This window comes from Pteropus medius, unplaced genomic scaffold (genome assembly GCF_902729225.1).
Source record: "Pteropus medius unplaced genomic scaffold, Ma_sr-lr_union100, whole genome shotgun sequence".
Taxonomy (NCBI): Eukaryota; Metazoa; Chordata; class Mammalia; order Chiroptera; family Pteropodidae; genus Pteropus; species Pteropus medius.
This window is the reverse complement of record NW_024349800.1, coordinates 13,780,920-13,803,548: the sequence shown is the minus strand read 5'-3', so window position 1 is coordinate 13,803,548 and position 22,629 is coordinate 13,780,920. Positions and strand designations below refer to the sequence as shown.

General features: G+C 38.0%; 1 protein-coding gene across 17 annotated transcripts in view; it reads left to right on the top strand.

The window, feature by feature from the left end:
- KLF12 (KLF transcription factor 12) overlaps window positions 1–19,774 on the top strand; it is a 380,325-nt gene extending 360,551 nt beyond the window's left edge. For 16 of the 17 annotated variants that reach the window (XM_039886852.1, XM_039886850.1, XM_039886851.1 and 13 more), the window contains one exon: window positions 10,149–19,774. In XM_039886852.1, coding sequence (XP_039742786.1) covers window positions 10,149–10,330 — 182 coding nt within the window. In that variant the 3' untranslated portion in view covers window positions 10,331–19,774. The remainder of the gene's footprint in view (window positions 1–10,148) is intronic. The other variant, XM_039886856.1, reaches the window with a different exon arrangement.
- Window positions 19,775–22,629: the final 2,855 nt, after the last annotated feature.

The following is a 22,629-nucleotide window of genomic DNA, read 5'->3' as shown; positions in this document are numbered from 1 at the left end:
CAGGGCCTGACACCTGGTTGGAGGTAGGGGGCAGGGAGACTGAAAGCATCTGCCGCGTGCGGTTAAGAGTAAGGAATGCTGTGAACAGCATGGAGACCACAGGTGGGAGAGAGCTGATACTTCCTTAGGACCTGCCAGGTTCCAGGCACAGTGCTCAGCTCTGCTGGTGCTTTCCATGTTTTAATCACTCGGTAAATCCTTTGAAAAATTAGAGCACTTGTCCACTGTCACGTAGTAACAAGCAGTGGAGCTGGGATTCAAACTTTGGTTTTTCTAGAACCTATACTGCCATCGTTATAGCTGCTGCTGCTGCTCTCAGACGAGTTTGCTAATAACCTGCCGGTCTCCTCCCCGCTGGAGCCACATTCCTCTGCATGTCCAGCCAGCAGTACCTACCAAAGGTACTTTGAAGTAATAACACAGCAAGCAACTTTAAATGGTCTGTTTTTAAGGCTTCTCCTTAATGCGTACTGGTCTTTCTTCCCAGCATATTACAATTGTACTTTGTTTGAAAGCCGGTGAGAAGACAAGGACCAGTAGTGTTAATTAAATTAAACAGGCAGATCTCGAATCCTTGCTCAGCATGCAGCTGTCTGAATAGTAATGGGTGCAGTGATGAAGATAGCCAGGAAATCTGGTCGGGGAGGCGGCCACATCCTCAAATATCCACCATGCGGGGTGTGCTAGGAAAGCCCTGAGCGAAATCAGTACAAGTTGCTGCAGCATCACTGACGGAGAAGTTCATTCTGAGCCGGGACACGGTGACCATCATCTGTCCATGCAAACAAGCACTCAAGTGCTGTCTCTAAAAAAGGAAACCCAAACATCTGAATTGGTAACAAAGTGCTGTGAAAGTATTGCACTTGTTTTTGCTTATGGAAAGGGAGTTATTTTAACCTGTCATGGAGAGGTAACTATGTAGAAACATGCTGAACCTAAGATTTAACAATTACCTGAATGTAGGTAGCAGTGTTATACATATTTGATTCAGTTTAGTTTTTAAAGTGTTACCTTACTTATTTAAAAAAATAAATTCATCTTTTTCATACGTTTAGAAAAGTAAAGGCTTCTAAAACAGCCTACCAATTCTTAATTCTGTTTGTGTTAGCACATAAGTCATTAATGACAATAGAAATGCCATGGGATCTTATGACCCTGCTCCCCATTTTCCTGCCTTTGCTTTCGGCTTTATTTTATTCATACAGCCATCAAAACTGTGTTGTAAGGAGGGGTGGGGTAATAATGTCCCCAGCCCTCATACTTTCTTATACTTTGCCAAAGAATAACTAGATTATGATCATTGGTCATTTTATCCCGAATGGCAAAATTACCACTTATATATATAATTCGTAGTTTTAATGGGATTATTAAAGATAACGAGGAGCTGAATTTTTATAGCAAATATAGTCACCATTAAAGAATATATAAAAATAATGTTTATTTATAATGCTTAAGATAATTCTATAAAAATTTTGGTAACTAAGAAAAAAATTACAAAGTAAATATATCAATCACATATTGTTACTAATTTTAAAGGTTTGAAAGGAGATATTTGTTTGCAAACTAAACCTTTGGTACTAGTTTCAAATAAAATCTTCCAAATTTATTTCCCTTTCTAAAAATATATATTCTAATTCATTAGAATAAAATAAAATAGAATAGATAGAATGCAAGTGATAGGCTGTTTCACAAAATAGATTACTCTTATGTTGAGTTTTGTATATGTGTTTTTAAAAAATACGAAGTATTTGAATTAAAGTAGTTTCGTTCATTTAATCAATAAGCATTTATCAGCACTGGGAGCACTGTGGTAGGCCCTGGGGATACGGTGACAAATGAAGCTCAAAGCCATCCTCAGTACTGACCTCCTTGAGTTGGGCAGGGAGACAGAAAAACCACCAATCACTGTGGGGTGTGACGAGAGTTTGAACACAGGTGTGCTCAGGGCGCCAAAGAGTGACATGATCAGATTGTCTTGCAGAAAATTTTTCTGCAGTGCAGTGCAGAAAGCACATTGGAGAGGGTAGAGCAAATCAGACAGGAAAACAACCATTAGAAGTTGATATGGTGAAAGGTGGTGAGAACCTGAAGAAAGGCTGACCACCACAGTGGGGATAAACTGCAGAAGAGAGCTGGACAGGTATTTGGAAAGAAGAACTGGCAGATATACAAGTCAGGTTGAGGCAGGTAGAGAATAACAGATAGGAAAGAGTCCAAGAAATCTCTCCAGGTGTAGAGATTCATGACTTGATACCTCAGTATATGGGGTTACCTCCTCCCCCCCTCCCCACAGATAGAAAAACAGAAGGAAGATCATGTCTTGTTTAGATGGTAGATTCTGAGTAGTTTTTGTCGTGTTGAGGTTGCTTTCAGACTGCTATTTGGAAATGTCTTCTACATTTCTGTGGTGCTTAGGAGACAGACTGAGGTGTAGATACTTTGGGATCTTTTCCTTACAAGTTGTGGTGGAAGCCATGGGAACTAAGTAAAACCTCTGCAGGTGAGAAGAACTCAACGTCAAAATCTTGGTAACATTTATGCAACAGGTAAAAGAAGAGGTCTCTGCAAAAGCAACCGAGGAAAAGTAACCAAAAACATAGGAAAATAAATATTGTCACTACATGGAAATGAACTCAGAACAGCCAAATAAGATATTATCCTTAGACCTTGAGCTTTTTGCTTTCAATAAAGTACATTTTTATTATACAATATTTTTTGTTTATTTATATTTGATTTCTACATAAGAAAGGCTAAGCCTCTGTGTTAACTCATTTTCTGTCCTGTAATTACTAATTCACATTCTCACTCTGCTTGTCCACTTCTGACCAACAATATCCTGATTTATAAAAGCAGTGATTTATAGTGTACAGAGGCATTATAGGGTCATGGTTAAGATTGAGAACTTTGTTGTTAGACTCTCAGGGTTCAAGTCCCACCTCTAACACATACTAACTCTGGGTGAGTGGGGTTGGCATTGCAACTACTTATCTGGAAGTTGTCAAATGAGTTCAAATCCATAAAGCTCTTAGAGCAAAGTGTGGTATGTGGAAAGTGCTATCTACTTTAACAAATATTATTTTTATCAAAGAGATCCATTATAGAATTGCATCGGGAAGGTCTTATTTACACATAATGAAAAAGGTAGTCGATTCATTCAGTCCAGACAATTCACTGGGGCAGAGATTAACATATTGATTACCTGTTCGATTGAATTGACAAGACCAAATGGGTCAAACAAATTATAGAACAGATGGGTCTGTTTGGCCTAAAAAGTAGTTTTATACTTAAAATGTTAGAAAAATCAAGATTAGGATAGGCATCCAGTTACCTGAAAACCTTAATTTGTTCCTTAAAAATAGCAATTTGTAACAGGATTCATTTTTAACTTTATATTATTAATATTTCTTAGCAAAAGCAGAAAAATTTTGAATTCCACTACTATAAAATCAAATATCCTTTACTGAGCACCAGTCATCTGCCAGGCTCACGCCCTGTGTATTTCTGTTTCACAGCAGTGCTGTAAGAATAGTGTTTCCATTTTACAGGTGGAAAAACTGTGTTTCAGAAAACTTAACTCCCTAGCCTGAGATTGAATCGAGCCTGAATTTGACCATGCACTCTGCCTGATTTCAAAGTCTGTGTTCTTTAATGCCACCTTAACCCCACCAAGAGAGAAGACAGCCTGGTGCTCCCCCTGGACAAGTCAGGGGCTTTGTAATCTCAGCTCTAGGTCTCTGTTTCTTCATTTTAAAAGTACCTAATTTCCTTCTAGATTTAAATCCTGTGAACTTTTCTGAACTAATGTAACAGAAACCAGAAGACAAGATAGGAATCTTGATTCTGGTTTTTTCTCCCTCATATGCAAATACCATTCCTCAAGTGAAACAGATTGTCACAGCAAATATGTTGAGCCTTGAGTGTAATGAGGCTCATTTGTCAGTGTCTGGGGCCCCGTAACTTTATAAAAGTTAAACGGAATAATTTCAGAAATGCACTTCTGAACCAAAGAAAATGCCTATGTTTCCTGTTGCAAAAGGTGTTCCTTTTCAGTTGCTTGCGAAAATAATAGAGAAGCTGACACGAGAACATGGGTGTTTTGTTTGACCCAAGCTTTTTCAAACTGCACATTCCTCTTACGTGTATTGCTCACACGTCATTTTAATATGAAAGGGCACCTGTCTTTTGTCTCGGTACACATTTACCTTTCAGCATTTCAGATGGTGAAATGGGAGGTACCTGAAAAAGTTATTTTTGTTTCATGGGTTTTGGGAATCCATTCAATACCTGGTGTTTTCTTTAGACTTTATTATGCCTTCTGCTGGGTAAATGTCATGAAAATGCATTTAGTGACTCTTAATCCTTTTCTTTTAACTAAAATTGAAAGAGACAGCAGTTCTCATAATAAGTGTGTTGACTGTTTCAAGGAAAAAAAAAAAAACCTTGATGTTAGTTTTCATTTTCCCAGGAGGCTGAATTTAGAGTTCTGTTTAAATAATGCCTGTGAATGTACATGCACAAAATGGCTAATATACATATAAAGTTATGTTTAACATGAACCCTAAATGTGGAATTAAAAAGAATATTAGAACGAAAATTAACAAATTCTCTTTTTTTGTTATATTCTCTTTTTATCTTAACAGGGCTGTTTCACTTTTGAAAATAGATGCTCTTGCTATTAGTTTGGCTGACATTTTCCTTTTTCGGAGGTTTTCATAGTTCAGTCCAGTTTTTTTAAAGAATTGGAGGAAGACAGAAGTTGTGCTGAAAAATGGTTAGATTCTTTTTGTTAAATACAAAAGGTGGAATCAGTTTATGGATTCGTCATGGGACATAGAGACCTTCACTTCAGAATTGAAGACCTAGAAGTTACTAAGCCACCCCTTGGGTGTCAAACTACCAATTACTCAGCTTGCGTTCTTGATTTTTCTTATAAAGTAGCAACTTAATATCTCAACTTAAAAAATCACTGAGACTTGTTGGTGAAGACATATACCATGCCATTTTCTATCATTTTATTTTCATAGGATTAATAAGCAAAAATCAAAGACGATCTGATGGTGGAGTCAAAACTTCTGGTTATTTTGAAAAATGTTAAATAAATTTTCAACGATTTTGCCACTAGGGACTCTAAGTGTACTTGTGGGTTAGACAAAGGAGTGAAGAAGGTGGGCATGCTGTTTTTAATTTTAGCTTATTTCTAGAGAAAACAGTGTTGAATAACCCATTTGCAGAATCCTAATTCAAATGAGTTTAAAGACGGTTCACTATTCCTGAAGAAATTACTAGAAATCATGTTTACTGTTGCTGTCATTCAGCCTCATGCAGAGCAGCTGTGAGCAGTAGAAGCCAGGACACTGGGAGACGCCTGACTTATTGTCCAAGCCAGCTCTTTCCACAAGAAAATTTTCATGGAAAATGTATCTACCATTCTGTCCTTACCACTAACTTTTTAGCATTAGATTTAGTTTTCTATTTTCTAGCAAGATTTTAGAAGAAAGAAGGTAGGATGGAAGAAGAAGTCTGTCTGTCCTTTATTATATCCTTCAGGGCTCATTTAAGCACACTTCAATATAGCTTACAAACTTATCATTTTAATTAGTTTTTATTCACATTATGAAGTTAGTTGCTGTTATCTTAATTTGTTTATAAGATTATACCCTTTAAATTGCTTTAAAGCACAAGCATAAAATATAATGTTCCATTTAAATACAGTGCAATAGCCACTAAAATGTTCTTGTATTCATTTCTAAAATTTGACTAGTTCAAAGAGAGCATTTATTGTTTTGTTTTGTTTAATGAAATGCTAGGCACTCGGTGGGTATAATCGAAACCTAGGTCTCTCTTGAGCGAGGGACAGAAGCCAGCTCTCTGCCGGGTCAGAGTAGTCATCTCCTTTTCCTCCACTCCCATAGCTCAGCCTCTGGTTTTGAAGATAAATTTGAAGATCTTGTTTTGTTTTGTTTTCCTTTCTTTCTTTTAAAGCCTGAAGATAGAATACCCAAACGCCACAGTTTTGTTAATGAGGCAACGAGAGCGAGAAATATTATGCATGAGAATTTTTGGAATATTAAAAAAGAAAGTACGCATTTCTGTAAGAAAATTTCCAAGGAAAACTCATTTATCACTCAGAAAATTAAGTTTACTATTTTCTGATATACTTTCTCTCTCCTCCCATCCCCAGTGAAGGTTTGCATTCTTTATTATGTGCCTTCATTAATCACTTAGCCCCTAATAACTTATAAGCTTTATGTCATTTTCCTTTCTTTTATTCATGAGTAGAAAAGTATCTACCTCTTGTATTTTTGAGGCCTGTTCTTGTCTTTTTTTAGTTAAAATACGATTGACATATAACATTATATTAGTTTCAGATGCACAACATAATGATTCAGTATTTGTATATGTTGTGAAATGATCACTATAAGTGTAGTTAACATCCATCAACATGCATAGATACAGATTTTTTTCTTGTGATGAGGACTTTTAAGATCTACTCTCTTAGCAACTGACAAATATGCAATACAGTGTTACTATACTATAGTCACCATGCTGTACATTACATTCCAGGACTTATTTTATAACTGAAAGTGCATACCTCGTGACTGCCTTTACCCATTTGCCCACCCTTGTCTTTCATGATCACTTATTGCAGTTGATTCCACCTCAGAGAATACTTTTCAGATTCAGCACTGTTTCCCTGCTCCACGTTTGTGGGCTCACAGAAATCCTTGACATCAGTTGCTTTCCCTGCTCCTCCCCTTTAAAATATCCATCTTAGTAACACTGCCAAACATCTAAGCTCCTACTTTCTGATCCTTCTCCTTGTGTGTCCTCCTTCCCAGACTCGGCAGACTATAGTAACTTGTCATCGTCCACAGTGGCCATTATGCATAACTGTATTGAAAGTGGCTGGGGCAGAGGGAGCTCCATCTGTGTAGGGTCATTGCCCTTTTGGTTACTAGGTGACATATCTTACTCCGTCTTGACCCTTGCCCTCATAAGGAAGACCTTCATTTTTTAATGAGCAGAGGAGATCCCAAAGATATTTTTTAAATTCTGTTTGAATTGGGTGAGCCTTTTCAGATAATCACTCACTTCCTGTTGCCCAGGACTCTCAATTCAAAGTACTTGACAAGAAATATTGTGTTTATTACTGAGAAGACTGTTAGAATCTTAATTGAGGTCCTAAGTTGACAATAAGTGATTATTCTATAGCCAAAATATTTTCTCATCCACTCATCCTAAACTAACATGTGTGTCATTCAATAACTTAACATAATCAGGGAGCCTACAAAGAGCAGAGGTGCCTTGTCCTTATATCAAGGGTCAGCAAACTTTCTATCGTCTCAGATAGTAAATACTTCAGGCGTTGCAAGCTATACATTCTCTGTTGCAACACTCAATTCTGCATCACTGGAAAGTAGCCATCAACAATATGTAAACAAATTAACGTTGGGCTGTGTTCCAATAAAAATTAATTTAAGGATGCTAAATTTGAATTTCATGTAATTTTCAAGTGCAACTAAATGGTACTCTTTTGATTTTTTCCAACCATTTAAAAATTTAAACACCATTCTTAGCTCGCACGTTGAACAGAAAAACAGGCCAGAGACTGGTTTTGCCCTGGGGGGCGCGGGGCCACAGTTGACCACCCCCTCCAGTAAATTTTCATGGGGAAAATTGTTAAACAGCCAGAACAAAAGTAGAAGTAGACTGTTATAATTTTGAGGAAGAAATCAGAATATTAAGTGTCAAGACTGGTTGTGCAAGAAGATCCAGAGAGCACCTGAGACAACAAACTGTCTCTACAGTGGGCCCTGCCAGCCTCTAAGATCCTTCTTGAGATGGGACTGGAAGCTCTTGTCCGCCTCCCCTGGCCCTCGCTGCTTTCTAGGCCCGGCCCTGATATGGAGCCCCTTCCTCTCACTTGACCTGGAATGGCCAGGTGAGGGTGTAGCAAGCTTGTCTAATCCCAGTCATACTCATATGACACTTCCTCACCCGGGTAAACATACACATCCTCTTACCACACAAATGAGAAATACTTTTACCCAATTAGGAAAAACCCTTAATTCTTTGCTTCTTAGGACTTAACACTCTCTGTAGCTGGTTGCATAGTAACACAAGAGACAGCTAGGAGATGCCTGTTGATGACAAAGTCAGTGGGCTGAGCTCATTGCCCCAAAGGCGGATGTGTTTTTAAAGACATGGTTTATATCAAGCTGAGTTTATTAGAACCCATACTCGTGATGTAAATTCAAAAAACATATAGGGATGATATGTTAAAAAAAAAAAAAAGGGCATGTTAACAGTTGCTATTCATATACTATATAGTAGCCCCTGTCACCAAGTCTTTTTAAGTTAGCAGTCTTGCTGATTTTTATTTATTTTTTAATTCTGTTAAATTCTGATCAGTAGACACCTGCAGATTTTTGTCTCCACAGGGCATCCAGAATGAGTCAGGAGCTGAGGTTTGGGGTTAATCTAGTCAGTAGGCTGGAGCCCTGTCGGAGTTATCTAGAGCTTTCTGTGGGCCACAATTAGTGCATCAACATTTCTGGGTTTAACTGATCTGTACTAGTCACTGGCTTCTGAAAAGGCTGTTTGCTCCTGAAAGGACTCATATAGATATCATTTATTTAACAATAGAATGAAAATCTTGGGTTCAGTTTGGTGTAGTTTTCCCATGTAGGCATTACTCGTTCATCTCATTTACAGGGCTTAGTAGTTTGTGTGTGTGTGTGTGTGTGTGTGTGTGTGTGTGTGTGTAGTGGTGGTTTTATTCATTCAATCACTTGCCTTGGCACCAGCTCTAGGCTCTGAGGATACTAAAATAGTAGAGACATGGTCCTTGACTCCACATATTCAGAAACTGGTAGAGGAGAAAAGCATCTCAACAAAATCTTTATGATATATTGTCATAGGTGGCTTAATAGCAATAGGAAGTGAATAATTTGGAAGTATCTAAGAGAGTAGAACTAACTTTTTCTGTGACAAATTTTAGATTGGGAAAGAATTACCCACTCCACGGTAGCCTCGTTAAAAGTGCTGGATTTGGAGCCAAACACATCTTTTTACTAGCCTTGGTTTTCTCATCTGTAAAGTGGGGTTAGCATTACTCACTTTGCAGCTCTGTATTCAGGGATCAACAAATGACCCTCTTCCCTATCTCAGGCCATTTCTCCAGAGGCCATGTGTGGCCAAGCAGCATGTTGTTGACTTCTGCATGGGAGGGACAGAGGAGAGATCAGTTTTTGTGGGGTTGCATGGGGACAGGGCTTCCATTCTGAATGAGAGCCAGGAAAAAGCACACCTGGGTCAACTATTGTCCAGCTCCCCCTGGGAGCGCATTGGACAATGGATAGTGTATCTTTTCCCAGCAATGCCTTTGCATATTTTACTGTCCTTACAAGTTGACTGAGGGACCTGGTCAAATTACATACTACTTCAGACTGTTTTTTACTGTGAGTTTCAACACTAGAACCAACCTGATGATTCCTCGGGGCTCGCCCTAATTCCTGTCACTGAAAAAGGTATTTAAACTTCACACTATTAAGATATCTAGGATTCTTTCCCAGTAGATGGGCAAAAAAAGTAGATGTTTATGAACTATATGAACCTAATACCTAATTTCTGAAGGTGGTGGAGTGCTTTACATTTTAATGAAATTTTGTATATCTTCTCAGGAACCGATAAATGGGTAATGTATCCTAAAATAGCCTTAAACCATCTAAGCGATGTACATTTTGGAAGAATATCGAAACAAAACATAACTAATTACCTTTTGCAATTCTTCGTTTAGACTTAAGCCAGATCAACCTAGGCAGAGTTTTGATACCCCAGTGTGGTCTCCCACTGGCAGTTACATCCAGTAGCAAACAGTCTATGCTTTGATATTTTCACTGCAAAGTGACTTACCTGTAATTGAGGATGCAAGTGTTACCTGACTTGCCAGATGTCACAGCAGGAGAGAGGAGATCGAAACCCCCATCTGTCCCACCCCAAACCTGCTGGTGAGATGGCCAGGTTTCCCGACAGGATTTCCAAATGGAAAATCCCATTGAAAACTAATATCCCAATCCGTCGCGCTGGCTTGGTTTTTACGGAAAAGTGATGGAGTACCAAAGCGTGTGTCCCTTTGTTTCTTCCAGGAGAGAAACCCTACAAGTGTACTTGGGAAGGCTGCACCTGGAAGTTTGCTCGTTCGGATGAACTGACAAGGCATTACCGCAAACACACGGGAGTGAAGCCATTCAAGTGTGCGGACTGTGACCGCAGCTTTTCCCGGTCAGACCATTTGGCACTGCACCGCCGGAGGCATATGCTAGTGTGAGGAATGCTACCTGTCCAGCTGAGCGTGAGAGCTGGATCTCTTAGCGGCACCCAGTTCAGCAGGGCTGAATCCCCTTCACAGTGTTAACACAAAAGGGCATCACCGTCCCACGATGTCTGAAACCAGAGCAGGAAAAAGAAGGAACACTTCTCCTTTTGGTCTGAAGGTAAACCCCCATCGTGACTACATGAGAAACGTCTTCACGCCTGGGAGATCGGTGACACAAATGCTGAAGAGACAGGCATTGTTTTCCGTGCTGTGTACTCTGCCATTTAAAGATGTTTGTAGCTTGTACGTTTTCTGAGCTGTCAGACATTTTGTTATTGATACTTTAAAGGTCATCTACCACAAATTGATGGCGAGAGCAAGACCTTCTAAATTGGAATTATTCTCCCATCATCCCACCTCTTAACCCCTTTTTACAGAAATTTTAGTTACTATCTGAGTGAGATAGAACACATATCCAATCTGTTAACCAGCAAGCAGCATGGAAGTAGAAAAGAAGAAGCTGTTGGAGAGGTTTCATCACCTGAAAATAAAGGGGCACTCAGGCAGCCCTTCGCAGTAGTGATGGCAGCAACTAGATATCGCCCACAACTTGTCATTATGCCATGCCCTGAAGAAAACCAACATTGAATCTTTCATTTGTTTGTTGTTGATTGTTTTTGTTTCGTTTCGATTTGTTTTGTTCATCTGTTCGAGCAGAGGGGCAGCGACATTTCAGTTGGAGTCTAGTCCTGGTGTCTGCCCTGGCATGGACTGGCACAGAGGTGTTCTGTAGTTGAATAGGAAGAGCCTGTCTAAAAAACTACTGCCCCACTTCAAATTGCAGTGTTCTGTCACCTAGGCATCATCTCTTCCTGCCCTTAGTATTTGATTACAAGGAATCGGGGTGGGGGGACTTTCTTAGACACACTGGCACCAAGGTAAGAGGTGAGGCTGCCCAGGCAAAGTCAGTGAACGTGAAAAATCAGACAAAGCAGAGATGGAAATAATGCACCTCTTGAGGAGAAAAGCAATAATGAATAAAAGGACTTTCCTACAATAACTTCACTGAGGACTCACGTTACCAGTTTTCATACTTACTAAAGGGATTGTAAAAAACACCCCAGCATTTTAGATGTCTTGGTTACATTTACAGCACTGAGGTAATCTCTCTGCTGTTTGTTGTCCTGCTTGGTTGACTACCACAATTAAAGATTATGCTCCCCTTTTCTTGTTTGAAAACAGTTATTTTGTGACTGGAAAGGCCAGGGAGGCATAGCAGGGCATTAACTCTTGGGTTAATGGGTCAGTTCTCCTTGGAACTGAGTCAGTGGAAAGGGAGGGCTCCCTGAGGAAAGCCTGACATGGTGCTAGTTCCTCACCTGGAGAGCCAAGGATAAATGACTCTCCAATAGGTTCTTCTATACAGATTCCATTTTCTAAACTGTATCAGGACCCAGTGGTTCTGCATCGACCTCTGCAGGGATGTCGAAGCCACTCATCCTGTGCTGAGGGTGAGAGAAAATTACAGTCCCATCAACCCCCTAAAATTATGAGCCTTTTTGGCAACTAGCAAAGTATATAGTAAACAAAGCAATACATCACCAATAAGCATTCTTTCAGAAAAATTATCATATTTTTTCCCCCACTAAAAGCTGTTTATTTTTTCAGCTTTATGTGGCTAAGGGGCTTGGTGAGGTTTTTAGTTATTGTTGTTGTTAAGATTTTTATAGCTTAGATATAAAAGGTTGCCAGCGTATAGGCCTTTGCAATATATTTTAATTACGAACACTTGATTTGGGGAATTGCACCAATTAACCTCACAATATTACTAGCTCATTTTTTAATGTTTAAACATTCTGAAATAATTTTCAGTTGCAGAATTATCCTTTTTAGGATCATCTAATTCGGATAATCTTATTCTGATGAAGCAAGAACTATAAACATTGAAACAAAGACAATTTATGTTGGATGGTATTAAAAGGAATTTTTTTTAAATGTTCAAGCAACAGCAAAATGATTTTCAGGTCAAATTCTGTCTTCAAAAATGTGCTCTACTTTTTCTGCCAGGTCTGAAATATCAGGAAATTTCCCTCTAACAAGGGCTGTGATTCTATTGATAAATAGCTTCTTTAGCTACACAATCTACTACCCACTAAGCACTGGGTTTTATGTTTTTTGTTTTTTACCAACTGGAAAGGTTTTTTTTTGCTTGTTTGTTTGTTTTTAAACCTGTACTGTATGCAACTCCTATTTCTCATTGCCTATGACCATTTGGAATAGAAAAAGTTTTCCTGATGCCGCCAGCATTGATTATTGGTCAGCAGCAAAGAACACAGAGAGTGGCCAAGACAGCCGTGGAGCCCTCTCTGCTAGTTCTGGAACCTAGTTGGCAGGTAGTAGGTGAGTCACTCAGGTGAAGTGTAGACTTGATTCAGTTCTCCCTGCTCTCATAAGAAGGCCAGTCCTTTTCTCTGCTGAGAGATGTCTTGAGAGTGTTACAGGTAGAAATGGCATTTAGAATCCATAGAACTGACAGGCAGTGGGAGCTTCCTGAGTGACAGCTTGGTTTAAATTTAGCACAGAGCTAAATGAGCTGCTCCTCTCTAATAACATAGGAAAGATTCAGGAAAGTGTGAGTTTTTTCCCTCACCCTCTGAAAGTGGAAACCAGACTGAGACAGTAAGTTAACTGACAAAACCTGTCGGCGTCACACCATTCCCCGCTTTTGACATATCGATACTTCTGAGGAGGGATCCAAGCACAAATAGTGAATGAGTTGCCGATCTAGCCCAGGACTGAAACTTATCGGGGGTTGTCTTAGGACATAGCAAACGCTCTTTGTTGAGTTTTCTACAAATGTTTCCCCATGGAAAGGAAAGTGGTTTGAGAGAAAAGGAACTGGATTTTTAAGTAGAAATACCTTTGAGCATGGAAAAGCTTCCTCCGTTTCATCTTACATTCATTCTTGCCTCTTTTAAAAAGCACAGTAGATGACGAACAACAGAAAAGAAGTAGAATCCGAAGGACTCGTCATTGGTTCCCTAACTAGAATCGTTCTTTGGTTTTGAATTTGAATCTGTTCAGTGTGCAGCGGGGCATGTGTGCATCTCTGAGAACTTATACAAAGGCGGCGGTATGGCTTGCGAAGCCACAGTGGACCTGACTGTCTCTTTGCATTGTAGAGATTGAGTTCAAGGGAGTTTATGTTATTTGAAAAGTTATAAGGTTCAGGCTTTGAGGTTTTAAAAGATTCCTTCTTCATGTTCTGATCCTAAGTTGTTAGGAGAACAATTCACGCTTCCCCATCCTCCTCCAGCTCCGTCCTGTCAACTGTGTTTGGACTCTGAGAAGCCTGCTCGATAACTTGTCTTAAGTTCTATTAAGACATTTAGACTGAAATTTCTAATGGCTTCACCGTAAAGATTATAGTACTGCCTGGCATTACTTTTATAAAACATTATAGGACGTTTATTTTCAAAAGCAGTTGAATAACAGTAACATCAACCACATTGAAAAAAAAAGAGAGCACTTTTTATTCACTTTAAAATTAAAATGGAAAATAGGAAGAGGATCGTCAGGGGGGAAAAACTTACAAAAAGCTACAGTGTTTACAATGCCAGTTCCAGATGATTAGAAAGGCCATTCTCATTATGGTTGAAATTCTGAATAGCTCATACGAAGATTGTGTTCATTTTTATACTTTTTTAACTTCAAATTGCCATTTGTGTTTTAAACATAAATATAATTCTGCACTTTGAAATCAGTTCATTAGAATGATAACATGTATATGGATAAAGATGCAGTATTCCTTATTCTGTACTTTATTTATTATACTTACCAAAGCTGCAATTGAATAAATCTGGTGAGGTGAGGCCTTCAAATGTATTAATACGCCTTTGTTATGTTGTTATGACTGCTTAGAAATGTAGCCACGATGTTGTTATAAAGCTGTCTTAACATTTATAGTAAGGTTTGACAGAATTTAAGCAGTGTTAAGAATACCAGCATCCATAATACATTGATAGTCTTCATATAAGGGACTGAACATGAAGTAACTCTTACAGATCATAATAGGCCCAGGAAGCCTTAATACTCATATCATAGTCCATAATTCAATCTCAGATTGTGCTCTTTACTAATGCCTGTAAATTTAGGAGGTAAATGTATTCTACAACTTCATTGACCAAATCTCTTCCTTCACTTTTTCTGAGGTAGTGCATTTCATTTAAAAATCTTTCACTTTGATTTGGTTTTATTTTAAAAAGAGGTTTGCTAAGTTATGTCTTCCACGTTACATTTCTACTTATGCCCCACACTGCCGTCCACTTACCTGCACAGACATCCCAACACATGCACACCTGTATACACACCTGTATATGCAGCAGCCAGTAGGCTCATAAATGTCAACAAAGAACTTTTTTAAAAGAATGAATTTGTAATAATCCATGCTGTCTAGAAATGTAAGTTATTTACCTTATTAGGGAATCAGCTTATAATGCTATATATGACTTTGCCTGCATTTTATAGTTAAGAAGTGTACATAAAATTTTTAAATGCTATATTTTCACAGTTTCATTATAGAATAATGTCTGTTTAGCAACCCATGTCCATTGGTACTTTAAATATACTAAATACTGTGCAATTGCAATAGAAATTCAGATTTTCATAAAAAATGAAATAGGATACTGCATCTTTAAAAAATAGAGTGAAATATTTTACTGTATTCGTAACATATGTGATAGTGAAAAAAGTATTTTCAAACTCACAAATTTTACAGAGGTTGTAAATAGTTTGATGAACTATGTTGGGAAAAAGAGCTTCTAGTTTTCATCACAATAAAAAAAAAAAACTTGTTCAGATATGCCTTGTATATCTTACACAGAATTAGCGATGTTGCCATGGGAACCCTGTTCCACTTTCTCACAGCACATTTCTTGTGCTCTGAAAAAATGGAGTGGCCACTTGTCTCAAATTAGCCAGGATGGTTTAAAACACAGTGAAGTCATTTTAAGTTGCAAACAACTGATTCCAAACTCAAATGTCTTTACCTGAAAGGGGAAAACAGCTGCATGGGATTTTACTTGTGCTTAAAAAAAAAAAAGCATCTAACAATTGTTCTCTCAGTTATCTTCCTCCTCAACAGAGTAGTTCTTGATCAAAAACACTATACAGGTGTTTATTCTTGTTTAATTCCGAAGGGAATACTTTCAGGCGTAGCTACCTGTCGACAAGATTAAGTTATAGATATGGCCACATGTTAAATAAATCTATACTGGCAATGGGAATAAGCTAATGCCCATTTTCAGACATGAACTAAAAGCTAAAGTGCCTGTCAATAAACATTATGACCAATGAGATATTCCTGTACTTTTACAAGCAATAATTCTTCTTGAGACTGGGTTTTTCCTCCACATTTGGGAAACACATGCACACAGAGTAAATATATGCACATAGTAAATTGAATCTGTTCACACACCCACAAAAATTCTTTAGTGTCTTTTTAAGTATACGTAATCTTGTTTATGTTAGCATTTCTTAATTTAATCTCCTTTTCTTACAGAATGTAAGAATGCAAATTTGAACATTAAGGTTATCTTTAACATACGCTATGGCATATGGCAATTATAATTTTGAGGTAAAAACTTTGCTATGATTGGCCCCAAACTTAGGAAGCACTGAGTGTGCCTCAAAAAGTTTTGCTCAGTTATCAAATTTATTTAGGGCAAAACAGTGAAGATATTTGGTGGTTTTACTTTATTTTATCCACTAATATCAAATGCACAAATCCATCTCTGCATTTATTTCCTTTTTTTTCCTAATATTTTCTGTTATCTAAGAAGTATTTTGGAATGAATATTGACACAATCATTTATCCCTAAAAAGTCTACTGAAGTGTATGTAACTGACACTTAATACGCGTAGCTGTTAACCAAGGTTTGTAATGAGTCCTGGAAATTTCTAGATTTACATTTAGAACTTCCCGACTTTTTCCTATAATCATTTCACTGCTAAAAGTAGAGCCATGAATAGAAACATACAATGAGATCGTATGAATAGACAAGAGCCCTTGAAATTCTCCAGCCCTGCCATCTCAGCACAGACCCACCCAAACAAGCTATTGAGGGCTATCAGTAAAATTATACTCTTTCAGAGCCAAACATTTGGTAAGAGCAATTTAAAAAGTATAATGGTGATTAAACACTCAGGCTTTAGTGAAGACGATCAGGATGGACAGTGTTCTCCAGAACCAGACCGCAGGGCTAGAAAACCATCTGCTGTTTCCTCCTTCAAGTTTCAGAAAGAAGGGAAAGGAGGAGGAAATATACCGGGATAGCATGTAAAATAACCAATCGAGTGTCAAAGGAAAGTCACTGGGTTCCTTAACCTCACTGAAGCCAGCTCTTCTGACAGAGCCGCTTTCTGGAAGTTGTCTGAAAGTATAAATGAACTTGAGAAAGGTCAAAAACTTCACCAGCCATGAAATAATGGCTATTTTTAATTAAGCTCTTACTATGTGCCAAGCACTATACTAGGTAATTTTTAAATACGTTGCCTCTCGTCTGTACAACAGTTCTGTGTTTTATGGATGGGAAACTGAGGCATGGAGAGAGTGGCTGGGTCGTCCTCCAACACAGAAATAGTGGATGGCGGAGTGGGGACATGAAGCTACCTGTCTCTGGCTCTGAAGCTGTATTCTTTCCACCACACCACACTGCACGTGTGTTCCCAGCAGCCAACTTTCCATATCTAACTCTTAAGTAGTTTTATTATGGATGCATAGTCATCATATTTTCCAAGAAAGATACAGGGACATGATATAGCACATGATTTGACAGTGGTACAGAATATTTGAAATCAGTCTTCTGGAAAGACACACGAAGGAAAGTGCAAAGTGCAACAACCAGAACTTGTCTCTCCCTGAACTTGTCACTTTCCTCCTAAATGTCTGGCCTGGAGATCCAACAATTATCACATAGCATTTTAGCTGGATTGGGTTTTCACGATTCTTATGTCTTTGTAGGTATACTAAAAAACCTTTCCTGCTAGAATCTGCTTAAAGTGCATTTGAAATTTTGACCTCCATGGAGCTAGTCGTTAATAGCAGAGCCCACTCTTGGCATTTGTTAATGGAGTGGCAATCACAAACGTTCGGATGATGATCAAGGAGAGATAACGGATAATTCCTTTTCAGATTTCTCACCTAACAGCACCGCCTTGGAATGTTTTAAATAATCTTATAAATAATTTGTTTATAGTATTGTTAGTTTAATTGAATTTTTTTGTGAGAAGCCGTCCAACATCAGAGAAATGAAACACCCCCCGCCCCACCTTTTCTGTGTAGAACAAGGTCTCTGACAGTATTGATTCATGGACGTACTAATGGACTTAGAAAACATTAAGAGAATGTCGTTTCTCATGTGTTTCTTTTTCCGAAAATGAATCGCCTGAATTATGATCTTTCTTTCTCCCTGTTACTTGGCTGAGGGAAGAGATAAAACCTGCATAAACAGATTTCCTTCTGCGCTGAAAGCAAGTGCTCTGTGTGCACAACCCACGTTGGAAGGGACTCTTCTCAGTTAATTGGGTTTCACAAGCAATAATTTCTCAACAACAAAACCACAACTTTGAATTGAAAAGAGATGAATAGTGGAAATAGTCACATCAGTATTTTTTTCTTTCTAGACTTTGTCTCTAGAAATTTTAAATGTTTGACAACAGAGTCTGCTCTTTGTGCAAAGCAAGAACCAATGACTCTTTGTGAGTATTATATCTTGCTTTTTCTAAAGCTGGCTTACTAAGACTTTCACAGAGATTCATTTTTTGTTGAGAAATGAGGATGAATAGGAGAGAAGGATTTGGGTCAAATTCTAGTAAAAGTGCCCAAGTAATCAAAAAGAAAGATATTTTAAGGACATACCAACATCTTTCCTTCCTGCTAATTTCATGCTCCAAAGATATAGCATAAAACATAGAAAATGCTTTTGCCCTACTTGTGTTTCTAGTTTTCCCATAGCAGAGTTTGTAATTACATCCAGACTACAGTATGCATTTTGTTCCTCAAACTTTATTACATTGGATGGGTATTCTTGAACTGGGGCACTGGTGCCTATATTGGAGGCTCTTTCCTATCAACTTGTCTGTCCACAATTCGTTGTGTTTGAAAATTCATTTTTAAAAATCACCACCCACCCACCCCCCTCATGGAATGGTGGCTATATTGTTTTGTTCATGTCTGTGGAACACATTGCATCACATGGCAAACCAACTCTCTGTGGATGTGAGATAACTACTTACAAGACCAGCTTGAAAACATCGTCTTATGTATTATGTCACCCTGCATCATAATGCAATTATGTGTATCATAACATGCTCATTTTAAAAAAGAGGAACCAGCAGATTCATGTTTGTTCACAGAAGAATGTACTCAGAACTTTCTGGGCTGTGAAATGATGCGAACAGACCACCTTTAAGATACCCACCTGCCACTTAAAATGACTCAGTTATAATTAGCAGTAGTCTAGACGTTGCTCTTGGTGTGTGTGTGTCGGGGGGGTCAATTCAAACAACATATTGTTCGAATAAATCAGTCGTATTTGAAAAAAATACATGGGAATAAAGAAAAATAACATCTTTAGCCAATTCAAGCAGGCATCCTTTTACTTTCCTTGAACACTTAGCTCATTATACATGGTGATTGGATTACAAGATTTATCTGTGTGAACATACAAAAACATCCTTTAGTTTACGAAACAGTTATTCTAGGCTTGAAGCCCCTGAACAGCAAATTGAATAGACGTGCTGCATTTGATACACTTGACAGATGTAATTTTCCAAGAGACTCTTGGGTCTCTGACCCTAGAGAGTGACGACTGCCTAGGGGAGGTCCTACGTGTTTAAGGATAAAACCCCGCCAATGATGCTGGCAAGCAAGCGTGTTAATTTCTTAAATCTTCATTTGGTTTTCTGTTCAGAGTTTTAATTACAAATGAATTTATTTCTCCAGCTTATCTAAAGATCTAATTTCCCAATAGTTTCTTCTGCATTTATATACTCTGTAGTGTTTAGGTGAACCCTGTTATAAGTTTATTAATATTATGTAAGTGTTGTTCTTGTATTTATGTATAGTGTATGTATTGTAAATATATTCAGAGCTTTTTTCCTTTTACTGTAAAATGGTGATTTTTTTTTTGCCCTATGATAACGTAAAGGGAGACCCTCCTAATGAGATTCTCTCAGAGGATGATTATTCCAGTCTATTCTCAGAGATTTAAATGAACAAGTGTTATCGTTTTTAATGGTGTCTCAGACATATTCTGTTGGTGCATTGCTTTTCTGTATTCAACTTTCCTATGACTTGAGCTGTGAACTGAAATAGAGTTTAAACCTTTAAATGTATGCATTTGTATAATTATCTGAATGAAGGCATGAAGGTTAAATAAAGCATTTTGTATGGAACAAAACTCCCTAATTATTACTAAGACTGACTCAGACACTTTGGAAATCACAGTTATTAACCATTCTAATTAAACCTTTGTTATGAAAAGTTTTACCATTCCTGGATAGTAAGTTAAAACAGAACAAGATAGACTCCCTATGAAAAAAATGAAACGGATTTTTAGAACAACCAGCACATAAAGAGGGATTCCCAACTTAATATTTTAATGAAAGTAAAACTAAAAAGAGGTCCAGAAATATGAAGTGATATAAAAGAAAAGTACATCTGTCATGGACTAAAACTGAATCTCCATGAATTACTATTTTGTCATACTTTGTGTATTATTTAAATATAGAATGATCCATCTAGCACATGCTAAGGCTAGGGTATTTCTGAAAAATTTTAAGAAAATAATTCTAGAGGCTTTTGAAAATATGACCATCAATGAGTGGAGTTTTAAGTAGTTGCTAAAAAACACTTGAAAAATCTGTTTAAGTATCTTCCTATAGATTGTCCTTCAACTGAAGATATGCCAGAAAAATCCATTACACAAAAGGTATGGTAGTAAATACTAAATGATTTAGAATGATGAGCGATACATGATAGATGACAATTAAAATAATATTTGAGTACTTCCTAGATGCCAGGAAGTGTTCCAAGCATTATACTTGTCCCTGTTTTTCATTACAAAAATCCCGAGTTAGGTTCTGCTATCACCCTAATTTTACAGACGAAAAAGTGAGGCATTTTAGGCAACTCTGCTAGTCAGCCTGGTTCAGTATCGCTATCCTTAACCCCTGAAGGGCTATGGGTCAAGTGATGAGGAGAGGGAGGAGGTAGAAGAGAGAGTTAATAGCAGTGAATATCATAGGAACTTTCAACAAATACCATTGGCCGTGTATGTACAAATTATATAAATAAACAAAATACTATCCTCCGTTTCATTCAGCAAACCGTAGTGTAGTTTAATAACTCATAAAAATCAGAGACGGAAATTGGTTTTGGCTCACTTTTTTACTGTTCAAATCCATTTCCAAATAAACGTTGAGTTCTGTGAAATCGTTCTATTCCGCACAAAAACACTGTGCGGAGAGAGCCACGGGGGCTGCACATCACACTTCGGTCCCATTGAAGCACGCGCCAGCATCGACTGGGAGGGTCAGTGTGCCATGTGGCATTGACTTTCCCAAACCCTGGTGCTCAAAGCAGCACCAGGTCCTAGGGGAGTGATTTCAAGAGCTTCCTTGGCACTTCTATGGCTACACCAACTTGACGAAAGAAATTCTCTAAAAGATCATAAGATTCTTTGAAAATTAAGGCAATAAACTGTCAGTACCTTTTTACTAAATTATTTGTGAAGACTTTAGCTGTGCAGGGGCCAATAAATGAGGAAAGTATCTTGTTCTACACTCTGATGAAACACGGTACAAACTTGTACAGCCAAAACTGTCATTCAATTCATTTTGGACATGAGTTTGTAACAAAATGGTAAGGTGGACACGAATGTGATTTATACATCTTTGGCCTGATTTTTCAAGAGTTCTCTTTAGGCCACACAAGCAGCCCAACCAGCTTCCAGCTTTGTTTTTTGTTTATTTTTCAGTTCTCCCCAGGAAGCTTTGCCATAAGGATAGACCAATGAGACAAATCTCGTGGAATAGATCACAACATTGTTTTACTCTCAAGGTAATTCATTTGTTACTATTTCTTCTACCAGGTGATTCCTAGATACTTCAGAAATAGGTGGAATTATATGTGTGCTAGATAATTCTATAACTCCCTCAATCCTCACCTTTATGCTGGATGTTTCACCAGAGCAATGATTTCTAATCTAAACATCGATGGTTTCATTGTTTCTTATTCTCTCCAGTTTAATGACTATAAAACAACAGCATGGAATAGTGAAAAGTGCAGAAATAGCAATGTGCTTAAGATTAGAATACCTTGGGGCTCTATCAAAAAAAGAAGAAACATTTTGGTACTAGAACAAAACTATTCTCCCTAAAAAATTGTTTTAGTCCCAAATGGCCACTGATGATTTTCCTGCCATATAGTACATTGTCTTCCCACCAAAGTTTCATGATTTCCTTCAACACAATGAGTTCCTTGTGCTTTGTCCGAGTGCTGTCTGGATTTAATATATTTCTCTCCCAGCAGTGTAATAAGTATAATTTACATCACTTCCTGTTTAGTCTAAATTCACCAATGAACGCCTACACAACCCATACACTTGAATGATTGTCTATTTCTGAAGTAAATTATATTTTCTTTATACTGAAACAACTTTTACACAATCTTTTTTCTTTTCAGTTTTTCATTGGGGGTGTGTGTGTGTGTGTGTGTGTGTGTGTGTTGAAGCTCAGTTTTATGAGGCCATGTTGACATCAACAGGTATGCTAAAAACAGATTTACTCAAGAGTACCCCTTGAATTGCTTAAATACATATACGGCCTTCATAATGCTCCCTTTTTGTTAGGATAGCTACAGTTTCTGTACACATACTGCAACTCATTACTTTGGAGAGGATCCCAAGGTACTCTATGTAATGAGTTACTGTGATGTCCAGGGCCCTTCTTGCTTTCAGACTGTACCGAAGATTCAGGTCAGTTCCATCTCAAGGGTGGTCGGCTGCTGCCCCAGACTCCTCTGAGCTCTTCAGCTTTGAGTATAGACCAAGTGGTTGGGTAGATGGGTTGTGAAGGATTGACATTATTGCTCATCCTCAGAGCCCTTAGAGCTTACGGGAGTGCGGTACATTCCTTTGCCGAAATAGGGTTGTGGACCTTCCACTTCCGATTTGGGGCCATCGTGCTATAATATGTTCAGCATGAAGCCATTGATGTTGATTCTTTTGTAACAAATGTAAGAATATTAT